The sequence below is a fragment of the Sinohyriopsis cumingii genome, chromosome 7 (assembly GCF_028554795.1).
Source record: "Sinohyriopsis cumingii isolate HCF-2022 chromosome 7, ASM2855479v2, whole genome shotgun sequence".
In the NCBI taxonomy this organism is placed as follows: domain Eukaryota; kingdom Metazoa; phylum Mollusca; class Bivalvia; order Unionida; family Unionidae; genus Sinohyriopsis; species Sinohyriopsis cumingii.
This window is the reverse complement of record NC_142967.1, coordinates 86126142-86143699: the sequence shown is the minus strand read 5'-3', so window position 1 is coordinate 86143699 and position 17558 is coordinate 86126142. Positions and strand designations below refer to the sequence as shown.

Below are 17558 nucleotides of genomic sequence, written 5' to 3'. Positions count from 1 at the left end.
CATATTTGTCTTCTTTCCTGGTGACAAAATACTTTGATTGATGCATAAACTATCTTGTCATTACAAATCTACTGGTGTTTATTAACAACTGGACAAAGGCCTTTACAGAACATATCCTTAAATATCGTTAATTAGTTCTCTTTATTAAGTCTGTCACTGTAACAAAACACCACATGGGTTTTAAAATTAGCCCTGTTATGTTTTCTTATCCAACAAAATTATATCTTAGTACATACTAAAGTGAAAACCACTGATCATTGGTCAACTAGTCTTACTGTTTCATTATAGTCATACAGACATAAAAGATAAATCCTTGTCATTTTCTATCATAAATTTGAAAGTTACTGACTCCGTTAATTTGTATGTTTAATATGTTTAGTCTTGTACTACTCAGATATAATGAACATTTTATTGCAAATCTGTTCTATTTTTATCTTTTATGGATTAGTACGAATTACAAGTGATGCGTATGATCGCTTGTCCTTAAACGTCTGTATGGACAATGGCCTTGATAGCAGATTGACCAATTCTCATTTCGCTAAAGATAGCCTCATTTTCTTATTGGTAGCCTTGCTGATTTGACCTCTTCTATTAAATCTTGCCCTCTATTTGGTTTCAACTGGAATAACTTGACCAAAGTTCTAAGCATATTTAATTAGCAAATAACACTGCATAGCCATGTGGTTACTATGATAATGTATGTCGTAATTAAAACAAGAATGAATCGTTGATTTAGATGTGTTAATTGATAATGGAATATAGTAGTGTCCTAGTATGTGAGGAATTTCAGGTAACTGAAAATACAAATTGTAATTGACCTGTAACCTGTCTTTTCTTTCTCTTTCCAAAAGCTACAAATAAAAACCACTTTGAACATTATGGTCTTGCATGCTGACACTATATTTCTCTCTCTCTCTCTCTCTCTCTCACATACACACATACACAGTCACATTAACTAAAAACAAATATATTTTAGTTCTTTATTGTTTATTGCAATTTGATAACAAGGTCAGTGCTTTGTAAAATTACATGTTGCACTAATTTGTCTCTCTCTCTAGTAACAACAAAAGTCTTTTTGAATACTTTTACTTTTATTGTAATGGGATTCTTCAGTTGAGAGCAGAATGAGACAAATTTTGCATGTTTATTTTTGTATGGTAGTACCGTTATATTGTTGAGTATCATGTGTTCTGTAGACCTTGTTTGGGCACGATCCCTTTATTTTTCGTACACAGTAAGTACCACAAAAATTATTTTACATATAATTTTTTGTACTCTGAAATTAATCATTATTTTTTCGTGTAATAAACTTTCATGAAATACCGTAGCATATTATTACATCAGTTGCTTGTCTGTAGTTTGCCAACGCCTTTGATTTTCTAATTGGGACATTATCATATTTGGTTTTAACAATTCCAAATTGTTCTGCACTGAGATATGAAACTTATTCACAGACCAGTCTGAATAACCAGTAACTATTTCTCAGATGCTCAGTTCTTTTTGCTGATTTTGTTGACATTTAGGCTAAACGAGTGATGATGACATGAATTAGATTTAATTTTTCATCTTTTCTTGTAGTTCTTAATGTTTATTTGGAAGGGCTTGTCTTCCTAAATTGTATTTAATTCTTTATATTTACCCTTCTAGATCTTTACTTCTAATCGGCACCATATAGTTAGTGTTTTACTGGCGTGTGTTAATCCTTCCTAATACATATATACATGTATGCACACATGCACTGACATACTTTGCAAATAAAATTCTGTAAACTATAATGTTCATGTCAGGTGTGTAGTCATTTTAAACAATATCTGTATGTACCAGTAATTCGATTACAAAGCTTTTTGTTTGTGACTTTATCCAGTCTACGGAATATTTGCCTGAGATGTTGTCAAGCATACAAGAACATCAACATGATTGAAGGGATTAAGACAGGATTTATTCACCTAAAGCAGTACTGCTAACTAACATGCTGATATTTCACATGTAGATCAATTTTGATACACTACTACCTGTTTATCTAAGCATCCTCAAGATAAGTGTTGTGGGGGTGGGGTGAAAAAATATAAATTTAGCATGTATGTGAAATTAGTCAGGAAGGGGTTACTTTTCATCTGTGCATAAGATTTACACTTTGTGGAAATAAACAATTGAAAATTTAATTAAATGAAGGCAAAATACAAAACCAGTTTGAAAAACGCTTGTATATTGACAACTTAAGTTTGTGTTACCTTTGCGCTATATTATATAATCCACTGTCAGCCAACATGCCAGCAGCATGTGGCTGCATGTACATAAACTAGCCTAGATTTAGGCCTGCCTGAGGCAACATGCCAGCAGTACGTGGCTGCATGTACATAAACTAGCCTAGATTTAGGCCTGCCTGAGGCAACATGCCAGCAGCATGTGGCTGCATGTACATAAACTGGCCTAGATTTAGGCCTGCCTGAGGCAACATGCCAGCAGTACGTGGCTGCATGTACGTAAACTGGCCTAGATTTAGGCCTGCCTGAGGCAACATGCCAGCAGTACGTGGCTGCATGTACATAAACTGGCCTAGATTTAGGCCTGCCTGAGGCAACATGCCAGCAGCATGTGGCTGCATGTACATAAACTGGCCTAGATTTAGGCCTGCCTGAGGCAACATGCCAGCAGTACATGGCTGCATGTACGTAAACTGGCCTAGATTTAGGCCTGCCTGAGGCAACATGCCAGCAGTACGTGGCTGCATGTACATAAACTGGCCTAAATTTAGGCCTGCCTGAGGCAACATGCCAGCAGCATGTGGCTGCATGTACGTAAACTGGCCTAGATTTAGGCCTGCCTGAGGCAACATGCCAGCAGTACGTGGCTGCATGTACATAAACTGGCCTAAATTTAGGCCTGCCTGAGGCAACATGCCAGCAGCATGTGGCTGCATGTACATAAACTGGCCTAGATTTAGGGCTGCCTGAGGCATCAAAGGTAAACTTAATGAGGCTACCAAGGGAAAGAGGTTACTCATTACAAGTATTTGCTTGGACAGGTTCCACTGTAAAGATACAGTAACAAATTTCTAAAACTGTTGAGACCAAATATTGTCAGTATCAAAAGGTGTGATTAATATTAAAATTGCCTTATTTTGTACCAAAATATGTGACCATGTTATAGAGGAGCTGGTTTACACAAACTTGCTTATATGATGACCTTTTTTCTTACTGAATATTTAATTCATGCAGATTAGGGGTTGGCTTATAAGGATGACATACAAACATTTTTGACAAATCTAGGAGTAATATTGGAAACTCTTAAGTGTTTCCAGTACACAAAAATGCCATGAAATTAGATGTTTTTACATTTTTATGCAACTATTCCGATTCAGAAATGTGTAAGTTGTATGCATTTTGCTTTGTTTATCCATTTCATAACAGTATTCATTACACAATGCTCGTATCTACAATTATTATGATTTTAATAATTTGAAAATATTAATTGTAAATTAAATAATAGTCATCACAAATTGAAGTGTCCCTCAATGTTATTTAAACATGAGTGATTGCTAGCAGTTATGTTGCTTCCATTTTTGTGCAAGACTTTACAACCTGTACTTATATTAATATTACTGTATAAACATTATGTTTGTTGCCACAACAGTATTGATTTAAGTTCCATTTTCCTTTTCCATAATTTAGATTTTTAATCCCCAAGTTTTCTGCCAGTGCACATGACCCAAAAAGACTTTGGCTTGTAAAAGCAGCACTCACCTTTTTAGATTTGGCAATCCTTTGATCAAGGTGCAAATTTAGTGCATGAACTTGTTTAGTGCAAAGTTGAGTTCTACATCTTCCAGTGAATGTTTGACTTTAATTCCATTTAGATTGTAAAGGCAGCATCCTTTTCATTTTCCCATGGGTCATCCATTTCATACTTGTTCAGTGCCAAGTAATAGAGGGTGGTTATTTAATATCCCTGTGATCTTGCCACACAGTTGACACAGACTCAGTTGCACCTAAATTCAGTTGCACATATTAAATATAGGTTTCACATATTTTATGAACAAAGTGTTACTTAAGACATTAAAGCCAACAAAACAATATGTATGGTTACTAAACCAAAACGATTTACAATGTCTAGATGACAATGGAAAATTCCAGAAATTAATGAGACAGGACAAATTCTTGGACTTAGCAGTTGACATTATTAAGTGAAATTTATAGGATACTGTAAAACAAAAATATGTGGATTGACTTGCAGTTGATTTGTAAGATGCATGGAATTAACATATTACTGGATATTGTGAATTGGATGAGTTTGAACCATTTTTATACCAGTATTTGACCTATAATTGAATTCGAGGATTTTGTTTAAGAGGAGACTCCTTGAATTTTGCCCCAAAAATTAATTCATCCATTTTTTGGATATAATGTAGAATCTTAAAAATGAACAAAATATATGGCTTTGTAAATTCAGGATTTTTTTAATTTACTTATTTTCCAAAATTAATGAATAAATAAAAGGGATCAAATTAGGTGGATCAAATGGTAGTTTGTTGGATGGAATAGCATCCCTTTGCTCTGGTGGCACACTAATTATGTTGATCTTTTTTCTGTAAAACACTATCAGTACAGTTATAAATGAAGTAACACAGAAAATGTTCAGTATTCATAAGAAAATATACTTCATGAAAAGTTTTGGTATACAATGGAAATTTCTTGATGTTCTTCCTTCACAAACCATGGACAGATAGTTCTCAAATAATAGTCATTTTTCAGCATATACAGTCACTGTATTATTCATAGAATTAAATAAAGTGAATTATATCAACAAAGGACATAAAGGGACCACATTAGTTTATCATCTATGGATAGGTATAACTTGTATATTGATTAAAATTATCATAAATATAAAGGGAGGAACCTGTATATTTTGTCGTTAATCAGTTTTCATTTTATGGAGGTATCCACTTAGGCAGGTTAATAAAGTTTCAGTTGCTGACATTTCCATTACTGTTGTACTTATCATGACCTGATCATATCCTGGAATCATGGATCTTTGAGTTTTGAAAGTACTAATGTATTTAAGTTTTCTTAAGAAAGTGATATCTCAGACAAATGATGCTTGATATATTTTTGGCAATAATACACTAATTGTTGCTGTCAAGACAGGTAATAGGTCAGACAAATGATGTTTGATACATGTTTGAATGTAATACACTAATTATTGCTGTCAAACTCACATGGCACACAGGAGATCCCGAAGGATTTCTGTAAAGACTTGTAATATATTCATAAAGTTTATCTTTGAACATTAAAACTACCATAGGAGTATTTGTATTTTTCATGTTACATTACCAGTGCTTTCACAGTAAGTTTAGTCATTCTTCACTGTCTGCCAAATCATAAATTTTCTTCTTTTTTCACAGGCAACGGCACAACATTGTTGCAATCCGGAACTATCACCGACACATACAAGTCAAATGTCTGCAAGCATGGAAGCGGGTACGTTTACATTACATTTTGTTATTTCATCTATCTTCATAAAAATCTAAAGCAAATTTAAATATGATCACACTTTTTATTGTTGTATGTATGCATTAGAGTTAATGATAGAGATTTAGAAAGTTAACTTAGTCCTTTGCAGAAAGAACCTTGTTATTACAAAATCCCAGACATGACTGAAGAATAATATATGTATCCATTACATAATTCATCTAACTAAGCAAAAGATCCAATCTGTACCCACCTTTGCACCTTGATGGATCAGTAAGCTATTTCTGGGCCACAGACTAGCAGCATCATTGGATTGATGAGTTGCCTCACCGTGTGGGTGTGACAAGCCAAACCAATGGTAACAACACTGCATTGAATATGGAAAATAGTTGAACCTGTGTCCAGGACTGCCAATTCTCACAATGTTACTATACAGCTTGCAAAAACGGGCCTTTATTTATGGACTTAGAAAATAGTTATTAAAAATTATGATTATACTATTGTTATGATCAAATATGGTTATTGGCCCCTCTGGATTGGTGGATTTGGTCTGGAAACCAGATTATCTTTACAGGGTTACCTCAGACACTTTAAGCGGTCCATATTCACATAAAAACTGCTTGTGTGATAAAGTTTTTGTGTTGTTGGAAATTTCAGGTTCAAGGTGAAGGGAACATTAAGTCTCTTAAAAAGGTCCAAACAATTTGCACAGAAGTTTAAATTAAGTAAACTTTGTAAAAAGAAGGTAGAAAAGGTGATAATTACAGTTACTGAAATTAAGTTGTTTCATTTTGAGTATTGCTCAGGGCTGGAGGGGTAATTGCTGCTACCACATGATTTAAAAAAAAAACCAACAACATTTTACAGAGTTGATAGATACAGCAAGAAGTCGTCAACATCGATGGAGTTTGCAAACGCAGTTTTTCCATTAATACATCGCCTTAACCTCTGCTGTGTTGAGTTCCATGAAAAACGTCTTTCCATCTGTATATCGTATAGATGAAAGGGAGTAGCTCTTACAGATTACATCCCCTTGCCCCATTAGGTGTCACCCATATCCTAGATGTTTACCAGTTTAAGTTTTTGCTCAAGACTGTTAAAAGTGCCTCTAAAATCAAGTGTAATTTCTCATACTTCTAGACCATCTGTCATTGGTTATTTGGTGAATATTTTCATATTTCTTTCAATCATTATTGTCCATGTGATATCGATCAGTAAGACTTTCATGTTGGCTTTCACCTTTGTATCGTGAATTTTGCTCTGAACATTTTGGTATGTTGATGCATTTCTCAATAAATGTAAGTTTCACCTAATTGACTATAATTGAAAATAATTTGTATATTTTCATATGCATTTATCTTTCTTACTTTCTTGCACTTGCTGGACATCTTTTCAGTGATGTCCAGCAAGTGCAAGGAAAGCAAGCATTTCAGTCAGTGAAGATAATCATGAGTCTTGTCTTTGATGTACTCAGTGTACCCAAACATACATTTGATATAGTGTCTTAAAGAAGCAGTTAAAGGGTCAAAATTATCAGACAATGATGTGTTGAGTCATCATCTAAATTTGGAATTGCTAGTGAATAGGGATGTATGGATGTCATCCCATTCCCAGCTAAGATTCCCAGAACTTCTGACCACACTTAAGCTCTTGCAACTAACTCTGCACACACTGTTGGAATCACATATACAGCATCTTGTACAGTTAGCTCTGTTGTCAAGGTTGTCAGCAAGCGACTTGGAGGAACTGCAGCAGCTCGCCCCATTTTGGCATTCCACTGGGTTTATGTACCCTCTTGCCCCATATATGGCCTTAATGTGGATGAGACTGGGTGGGCAATCTGTTTTTGCCAGTTGGCCAGGCCTGCAACTCTTATACCATATGCCTTCACAGCTGCCGATGAACTGGCCCAGCCCTCCACCTGTCCTGTGTATGGGCTTAATGGTCATTTCAGATTGGCAAACTGCACATCAGTCAACAGTTCCACTGCACATCAATGATGGCAGGCTGTGCCTAGCTGGCTACCCCATCTAGTCTACCTGCCAGACTGACCAGATACATTATGCTGACACAATATAGCAGACTGGTCTCACGGTTTGTTCCATCCATTCATCTGTCCATCTTGGCCCAACGAGCTGTCCCAGACCAATATCCTCCAGTCAGACCATGTCCTGTGCTGAATATGATACAGCCATTTTTGCTGGCGTACTTGGTAGATATTGGCATGGTAATGACACGGCCATGCATCATGCAATATCCAGAATGAGGACAGTTGATGATGATAATGACAATGAGGACAGTCGATGATGATAATGACAATGAGGATTGTCGATGATGATAATGACATTGACTTTCCCTAACATTCTGATCCAACAATAAAATGGATGGAATTCAGCTTTATGGCAGCAACAGAAGAGACATATATGTTTGTGCTACCTTCAGGATGCACTTCTCCTCTGGCAGTTAATACCATATACAAATTAAAGGCACTGGTAGATGGAGAAGATGGGCATCAGCAGAGATTGCTGAAACTACTTTGATACAATTCATGACCCCAGTATTTAGAGGGCATTCTTTTCAGTCGTTAAGTGGCCTGTAAGTTACTCAGTCATATGCAGATGCATACCACTTGAATTTGCCCGGTCTAGATAAAGACATAACTGCTTTTAGAATGTCATCCTCATTGTTATAAAGAAGACAGACAGATGTTATATGACACATCAGAGATTTTGAAGAATGTTGTAGCTACTTCCTGCCTGCTTGATTAACATCACTATCTTGCATCTAGCTGAGAAAGCAGTGAGCAACCATGCTTGGGAATTGATGTCATGTTGCTGAAGTAGTCAACAGGGCAGCTCACCAAATAATGGTGAATGTCAAACATTTTCCTGCAAACTTGATTTTGTGATCGTCTTTACTCAAAACTCATGTCATGACACTTCATTCCTTCACGTTTGGTTCTCTCCTTTTGTTATGAGGTCATATTGAGGAGGTTAGAAAGCCATATTGAGGAGGTTAGAAAGCAGGTGGCACAGGGTTTGCCACTAAAGCTCTCCTTGTAAAATCCTACCTCATTTTGACCTCGCCAGGGGTTGTACTAGAAAAGGAATGATTGTCAGCAACAAGACCACAAGGATAAGTCTCAGTAGCAGCAGTCTTTTCATGGCCAGGCAAACTGTAAGTGACTGTTGTCCCTTAACTTTTGCAGGCAGAGTTTCTCCTACCCCAAGCCTCCTCCCACCAACCAACAATGACTTGCCATCCCTCCTGTGGGTGCCAGACTCCATTTATTTCACCCGACTTGGTTCATCCCCTTTCCAACAAATGATTGGGTGATCTGTGTCATTTACGAGGGTTCCAGATCTGATTTATTTTATCCCCACACCTTGCATCATCCCTTGTCCTGTCTTAGATCCAAGTGACCCCATGAAGGTGGACAGTGGAGTTAGTTTAAAAACCCTGGATATGTACTCCAAACTTATTCTGGTCATGAGAGCCAGTGGGAAATTAAGACCAGTTATAGACATGAACCAGCTGAATCAGTTTATCACTGCACTGAAATTTAAAATTTACCAAGATATTGAACTGTGCCATATCCCACTTAAGGATGGGCTTCCTGCATGCTGATAGGTGCGTACCTGGACGTTATTCTGCAAAAACATTTTGGAACTGAACAACCTTCTCTCCCATCTTTGCAGTTTAGGGTTGATAGTCAGTGTTGATAAGGCTAGTCAGCATTTTATTTCATGTTGGTGTGGAGCTTCTAATTTGTTTCAGTCTGGTTAGTCTTCGTCCCAAATGCATCAACTAAATTATCTATGCATCAGAGATGTTTTCTTCCAGAAGATACATTACAGCACTGATGTTTCTTCAGTTCCTCTGCCTGCTCAATGCAGCAGACTTTCTTTGTGTCAACTGTCTTTACACGTGATCACTTTCCTAGAAATGAAGGCAATTCTCTTTGCCTACTGTGCTTGGAGGGAGCATACCCAAGCGACGATGGTTTTGATAATGTCAGACAACTCATTCATCATGAACTACCACTTAAAACACAAGAGAGCAAAATCACCAGAACTCTGGTGTGCCCAGCACCATAAATGCATTCAAGTCTGACACAAACAGATATGGCTCAGCATCCTAGTAGTTAAGTATGAAGGATAGACCATCTGCTTTATGACGATCTTTGTTTTTCATCAAGTTTATACTCCATGCATTTGGCATATACTAGAACTATTTGTAACAAGTTGAAACAACAAACTGCCAACCTTCGCATCATATATGGACCTACAAGCTAATAGATGAGGGACAAGGTTTTCAAAATAATTCTTCGCTAATGACTTTAACTGTTCACTGTGTCACACTTAACAGGCTGTCACTAGTTCAGTGGTCCAGATGTTCCCCTTAATCACTTTGTATTTTGAGAATAATGGAGAATGTCCTCTTTGTATCTACATTATAATGTTGTAATGACAGAACAAATAGGCTAAGCCTGCAGAGAAGTTCAGACTTCAATCTTCCTGTTGGATTTGTAAGTCTGCTGACTACTTTCCAATAATCCTCCAAGTTTTGTTAACCCCACGGAGGAAATTCTTGGACTTGATGTGTTCATGAGTCCCATCCTCAAGTGGTTCTTTCTGTCCATGACTTAGATCTAAAAGTCTGTTGGCAGGTTTTTCTACTGTAAATTAAAAAAAACAACTAAAGATTGATTTAGACATTAGGTAAACAATGAAAAATACATGATGTATTTATGCTTTGATGAATAAGTCATCTCACCTGTAAAATTAATTATCCTTTAATATATTTTTAACTGATATATTATGTCTAGGAATTGAACTTAATATGTGTGATAACTTCTTATGAAATACAAAAGATTCGTACCTTTGAAACACACAATGCAAACTCAGGACCTTTGTTACTCATCTGTACCTGCATCTTAAACTTAAAGCATTATTATACTTGTAATATTTCTTAGCCAGTAGTTGCTTAGCTTTTGGAGAAAGCAAGATTTCCACATTTTTTCATGAATTGAACAAAATCAACTTTCCTTAAATATTCCTCTTAAAAGATACTGAACAATACAAAAATAAATTATACAGAAAATAAAAATACTTTCAGTGTGTCTGTCAGAATCATTTCTTAAGGTTGGCCATCTTATCTCCTCTTCATCAAAGGGCTGCTAATTTTCATGAGAGGCTTTATTGACACTTTGACCACCTTTATTCCTTTATTACTTATAAAAACCTTAATAAACATCCCGCTATTGACTTAAAACTCTCCAAATTCCAATAATAAGGTTATCAGTTAATAGCTTGTGTACACACGTTTAACGTTCTAATCCTATTGCTCTACCACACATCATCATTGGGTGGTTCTATGGGCAGAATATTTCTGGTCCCCATCTGGTCTGACTGGTTTCTCTAATTTGTTGATAGATAGAACTTGTTAAAATAGTGGGGGGGTTTTCTCCTTCGAGCATGCTCCACAATCATATTAACATCAGGAATATAAGCCCTACTACCTCAGGAATCTCGCCCTCCCAAAGATGAAACTCATCTTTCCTGTCTATATTATATATTCAGATGGCAATAACTCTTCCCCGTTACCTCCCATTGCCACTTTCAGCCAAAGTGAGCAATGTTTTCAGTTCATGAGCAAAAGCTAATTTTAAGCTTTCATTGTTCACTCCACCCCCTGAGGTCCATTTGGAAGTTTGTGCAGCTTTTCATCCCATCCATTGAGGATTTTGTGTTTTTTTCACACGTGTTAAGAAAATTATTCTACAGGTAGTATACATTATTGTTTTAATTTTGACCATATTTATGTGAATTTTTCACGTATGTGGACTTAGTTTCTGCATTTTCTGACCTCAGTCTCTACAAAGCTACATTGTAATAGACTGTGTTGAAGTTCATGTTCATACACAATATTATTTCACTCCTGTTATAGTGGGGGTGTATGGCGCTTTTAAAACAGTTAATTAGCTTTTCTTTTTTATTTCTTATTTTGTCATTTCAGAATCATTTATGATGACTAAGTTTGCTAAATGCAAGACTTGAAAGCCAGCAAGAATCTCATGCTTTGTTTCTTGCATGTACAGTGAGTACATTGATAGTCATGTACAGTGAGTACATTGATAGCCATGTACAGTGAGTACATTGACAGCCATGTACAGCATGTGCACAAGTTGGCTGGAGAATACATGGTCAATATTTTTAAGGAAAATTGCAAGAAACCGGAAGTGTTCTGGAAATAGAACAGAGAGTACTGATGTTTCCTCAGTCACAACGATGACCTCTCTGACCTGTTGATCAACTTTGACTTGCATATTCTTCAATCACTCCCTCTGTTGCCCAAGTTGAATTGTTCCTGGGTTCTGACTTGGCTGCATTCAAACCAATTCAAACCTTTAGCCAGGACCTCACTTAAGCTCCTTTAATGCAACACCAGTTTCCTTATAGCATTAGCTTAAGCATGCAGTCAGTGAATTACATGTCCTCTCTGTTAAAACAGCTTAAATCAGTCTTGATTAGATTGCTCAGCAGTCATTATGACACAACCTGGTTTCATCTCCAGGACTTAGTTGCCATCAATGGGCAATCCAAGATTCATTGGATGACCTCTCTCCTGTATTGACACAAGGCTTTCAAACAGGACTCAGTCTGTGTTTTTAGACTTTATCTGGCATGGACTGAACCAATTCATGAAGCACACAGGTGCCGCTTTCTCCCAATTAAACCTGGGAAAGAGGACATAATCCCTCAAGCCGTCTCATTGTGGATGAAGTGGGTAATATGCATCGCGTGCTGCTTCATCTCACCAGGACATAGTCGCCTCATGAAGATCTCTGCTCACGAAATCAAGCAACATCTGTGAGCCTTGCCATTGACCATAATGTCTCCATCAAATATATCATTGAGGCCATTGGTTGGCATACACAGAAAAACCTTCTCAAGCTTTTATCTATGAGCCTTGGTTCAGCAGCAACACACTCTGGATCTGGTAGGCCCCATGAGGGTCACACAGGCTGCTACCAGACCTGTTTGACATTAGCACTACCTCTGGATGGGCACACAGTTCAGCTTTTGCTGGATGGGCACACTGATAAGCTTTTGCTGGATTGGCCCAGAAATTTTAAAGGGCAAGAAGATCCCATACAGAACCATGTTGCCTGCAGTTGTTCTTCTTCCCAGACAGAACCATGTAGCCTGCAGTTTTCCTTCTTCCCAGACAGAACCATGTTGCTTGCAGTTTTTCTTCTTCCCAGACAGAACCATGTTGCCAGCAGTTTTTCATTTACCCAGAGAGAACTTTGTTGCCTGCAGTTTTCTTTCTTCCTAGACAGAACCATGTTGCCTGCAGTTTTTCATCTACCCAGAGAGAACCATGGTTCCTGCAGTTTTCCTTCTTCCCAGACAGAACCATGTTGCCTGCAGTTTTTCTTCTTCCCAGACAGAACCATGTTGCCTGCAGTTTTTCATCTACCCAGAGAGAACCATGTTGCCTGCAGTTTTCTTTCTTCCCAGACAGAACTATGTTGCCTGCAGTTTTTCATCTACCCAGAGAGAACCATGGTTCCTGCAGTTTTCCTTCTTCCCAGACAGAACCATGTTGCCTGCAGTTTTTCTTCTTCCCGGACAGAACCATATTGCCTGCAGTTGTGCTGCTAACAAGTTAGGAGAGTGGGTTAAACTTTATACTGGGAATCCAATTTTCTTCCCTCAGAGGTTTGCTGAGGTATAGGTAGGATACTCAACATTCCCTCTGCCTGTTACCCAATGACATTACTTCAATACCCTCTCATCTTCCCTGCAATGCAAGCAGCCTGTTACATGATGTTTTACTCAGCATAAAACTAGTGCCACCTGTAGGCACTACAGTGAGTAAATGGGCAGGAGTTATTGCCCATTGTCTATATAAGATAGAGAGCAAAGATGCATTTTCGTCTTTACGAGGGTTGGATTCCAGAGATAGTAGCTTGGTGCAATAAAGATCTCACTACTGACTTCATGTGTTGCAGATGATGATTGGAAAAAAGTTAAGGTACTGGTCCGTGTGGGTTGTTTTTCAATATACAATAATAAGGTCTTTAAAGTAAATGTGTTTGTTACAGAAAGAATCATTACTCATATGCAGTTGTGTCTGTATATGCCTGGTGACATTTCTTCCTGTATATACTGCAGTAAAATCCACATAATTAGGATGAAACACAAAATGCAAACACAGGGCCTTCATTACTCACCTGCACACACTTAGACTGTTTTCTGAGCACTGTTGAACTTGTAGTGTTTCTTTGCCAGTGGGACTTCTTTTGCATTGGGAGAAGGATATATTTCTTTTGCATTGGGAGAAGGATATATTTCTTTTGCATTGGGAGAAGGATATTTTCTTTTGCATTGGGAGAAGGATATATTTCTTTTGCATTGGGAGAAGGATATATTTCTTTTGCATTGGAAGAAGGATATATTTCTTTTGCATTGGGAGAAGGATATATTTCTTTTGCATTGGGAGAAGGACCTGAATTGGCCAAATAATTAAATAACTGCTGCCCTTAAAACATCATGAAAAAAACAATAACAAATTAAACAAGAAAAAAATAAAAAATGTAAGTCTACTGCCAAAACCATTTTTTTGGTCGATCTCTTCTATCTCATCTCAGCCAAAGGTTGGCTGATTTGTTATCAAGACTCAAAATCCATCATAGACAGCTTCATGATTACAAGGCATCGTCCTTGTGCTCTGACAGCTTCATGATTTCAAGACATGGTCATTGTGCTCAGACAGCATTGTGATTATGATGCATGGTCCTTGTGCTCTGACAGCCTCATGATTACAAGACATGGTCATTGTGGTCAGACAGCATTGTGATTATGACACATGGTCCTTGTGCTCTGACAGCTTCATGATTACAAGACCAGTCTTTGCATGGAGGCTATGGTCAAGGAGACCATTGAACCAGAGTAGTGGAACTGAGAATATTTTGTGATCATCTAATGGAAGGCATAGGCTACATGTTCTATTGTAAAATAATTATTCATTGTCACTATTTGAATGAAAATCAAACAATATATTCATTGTCACTGTATGAGTGAAAAATAAATATATATGTATATATCCTACTTTTGGATGAAACAGTAGTCACAGTTTATGTATAAATTCCAATCTTTGATCCCCCTTTGTGACGGAATAATACCTTATTCATAGCTGAGTAAATGCGTATACTTTGATACCCTTAGTGGTAGATGAAACATTGTTTATTTTTGTGTTTAAATGCTTAGCATTGATCATCCATGATGACTGATCCAATAATATTTGTTTGTAAGTTCCATTTAGGAGCAATATTATTTCCTTATACGGGGCCCCGAGTGGCCGAGTGGTCTAAAGCGCTCTTTGTTACGGATCACTGCCATCTCACCTCTGCCTGCGTCGGTTCGAGTCTAAGGTTCAGCTAATGTGGGTATATGAGAAAGCTTGCCAGTAGCTTCTCGTGGGTCGGTGGTTCTTTCCAGGGTTTTCCCGGGTTCTTCCTCCACCATTAATACTGGCCGCCATATATAGCCTATCGTGTGCTGAAAAATGGCGTTAAACCCCACAACAACAACAACAACAACAAATTTCCTTATACCATTTGTTTAACTCTGTGCACATCAATTGTGTTAAATCCAATGTTGGATTTTATGTGCACAAGTTTGGTGTCAGATTCATTCATTGTTTAGTAACCTTATAAATAAACACTGCCTTCATGAAATTGCTTTCTATATCTTCATTATAATCTAATCCCAACCTGGGTCATTCTGTTACATCAATATCCTTGGTAAATTGAATAATTCAGTGTAATATGGCTTTAGTTTGGCAAACAGAACAAGAATTTATAGAAGAACATGCTTGAATACATTAAATAAGCATCATCAGTTAATATCGTGTATCATAGATGATGTTTTTGTTACATATCGAATAGAAAAGAGCCGTCCATACCCAGTCTGAATGTGGCGACCAATTTTGATGGGTAGTGTACATGAATAGAAATAGATTAAGTTTGATGCAGTCATATCTGTATTGTATGATGACTAGGTAGAGTACCATCCAATAATTGTCATATCTGTATTGTATGATGACTAGGTAGAGTACCATCCAGTAATTGTCATATCTGTATTGTATGATGACTAGGTAGAGTACCATCCAATAATTGTCATATCTGTATTGCATGATGACTATGTAGAGTACTATCCAATAATTATCATATCTGTATTGTATGATGACTATGTAGAGTACCATCCAGTAATTGTCATATCTGTATTGTATGATGACTACGTAGAGTACCATCCAATAATTGTCATATCTGTATTGTATGATGACTATGTAGAGTACCATCCAATAATTGTCATATCTGTATTGTATGATGACTAGGTAGAGTACCATCCAGTAATTGTCATATCTGTATTGTATGATGACTATGTAGAGTACCATCCAATAATTGTCATATCTGTATTGTATGATGACTAGGTAGAGTACCATCCAGTAATTGTCATATCTGTATTGTATGATGACTAGGTAGAGTACCATCCAATAATTGTCATATCTGTATTGTATGATGACTAGGTAGAGTACCATCCAATAATTGTCATATCTGTATTGTATGATGACTGTGTAGAGTACCATCCAATAATTGTCATATCTGTATTGTATGATGACTATGTAGAGTACCATCCAATAATTGTCATATCTGTATTGTATGATGACTGTGTAGAGTACCATCCAGTAATTGTCATATCTGTATTGTATGATGACTATGTAGAGTACCATCCAATAATTGTCATTAAGGGTAGTCTTGGTCTCACATAACAAAATCTCATGAACTGTATCAAATTAATCAAACAGGAATTTCTGTTTTCAGTATGCACAGTATCGTCACATCAGGAAACAGAGGCATGAAAAAGCACAGTCTCACTGGAGGAAGAAAATATGTGGAAAAGTTCTGAAAGGATGGATCAGGCAGACAAAAGAGATGAAGGCAAGAAAGGCCTTGGCAGAGCTCAAGCATCAAAAGAAATGTAAAGAACTTCAGAGGTAGGCTTTCATCACTTGCTTTAAACATTCCATTTCAATACTTTGCTTTACATTTGTTATGCGAGTAGTCGGAAAAAATGAATTCTGTTTAACAGGAGCTATGTTTTTATGGCCAAGGGTAAGTTATTTTTAACAAAAGCACATGCTGCTGTTGGCATATTTTAATATATTGTTGTGAAAACAGATGAGAATACATTTACTTTTGCATGACAATTTTTTAAAAATTTACAATCAAACCTGTCAGCCACCCATTATTGAATTTTTTATATGTCACACTTATAAGATGACCCCTATTCCGCATGAATCAAATTTTCAGTAAAACAATTTCAACTTATAAGTGAGTGTATACGGTGTCTTCTCTCTCAAATATATGTTACACAACAGATTACTAAATCTTGCTCACTTTAATCAATCTTATAAATGAATTCATCACTGACTTAAAATAATCACTGATCTTAGTTTTGAGCACCCTGACAAAACACTTCTGATTGACAGCTTATGTATTACTCTAAAACAGAGGACTGACCCTTTCATTGGCCAGCTTGTATGAATTAGGTTTTGCAGCAGCTATTCGTGATTCTGAAACAATATTTTAATTAGCCATTTGCTCAGCTCGCTGAGGTCAAAAGACAATCAGCTTATGTGAGGGTCTGTGATGAATCAAAAGACAATCAGCTTATGTGAGGGGCCTGAATAAAAAGACAATCAGCATATGTGAGGGGCCTGTGATGAAACAAAAGACAGTCAGATCATGTGAAGGGGCTGTAATGAATCAAAAGACAATCAGCATATGTGAGAGGCCTGTCATGAATCAAAAGACAGTCAGCTTATGTGAGGGGCCTGTGATGAATCAAAAGACAATCAGCATATGTGAGGGGCCTGTGATGAATCAAAAGACAATCAGCATATGTGAGGGGCCTGTCATGAATCAAAAGACAATCAGCTTATGTGAGGGGCCTGTGATGAATCAAAAGACAATCAGCATATGTGAGGGGCCTGTGATGAATCAAAAGACAGTCAGCA

General features: G+C 37.0%; 1 protein-coding gene across 2 annotated transcripts in view; it reads left to right on the top strand.

Annotated features, from left to right (window-relative positions):
* LOC149795664 (uncharacterized) overlaps positions 1–17558 on the top strand; it is a 154210-nt gene that overhangs the window by 85333 nt on the left and 51319 nt on the right. For both annotated transcript variants that reach the window (XM_089965505.1, XM_089965504.1), the window contains exons 18-19: positions 5402–5477; positions 16363–16535. In XM_089965505.1, the coding sequence (XP_089821631.1) occupies positions 5402–5477; positions 16363–16535 (249 nt within the window). The remainder of the gene's footprint in view (positions 1–5401; positions 5478–16362; positions 16536–17558) is intronic.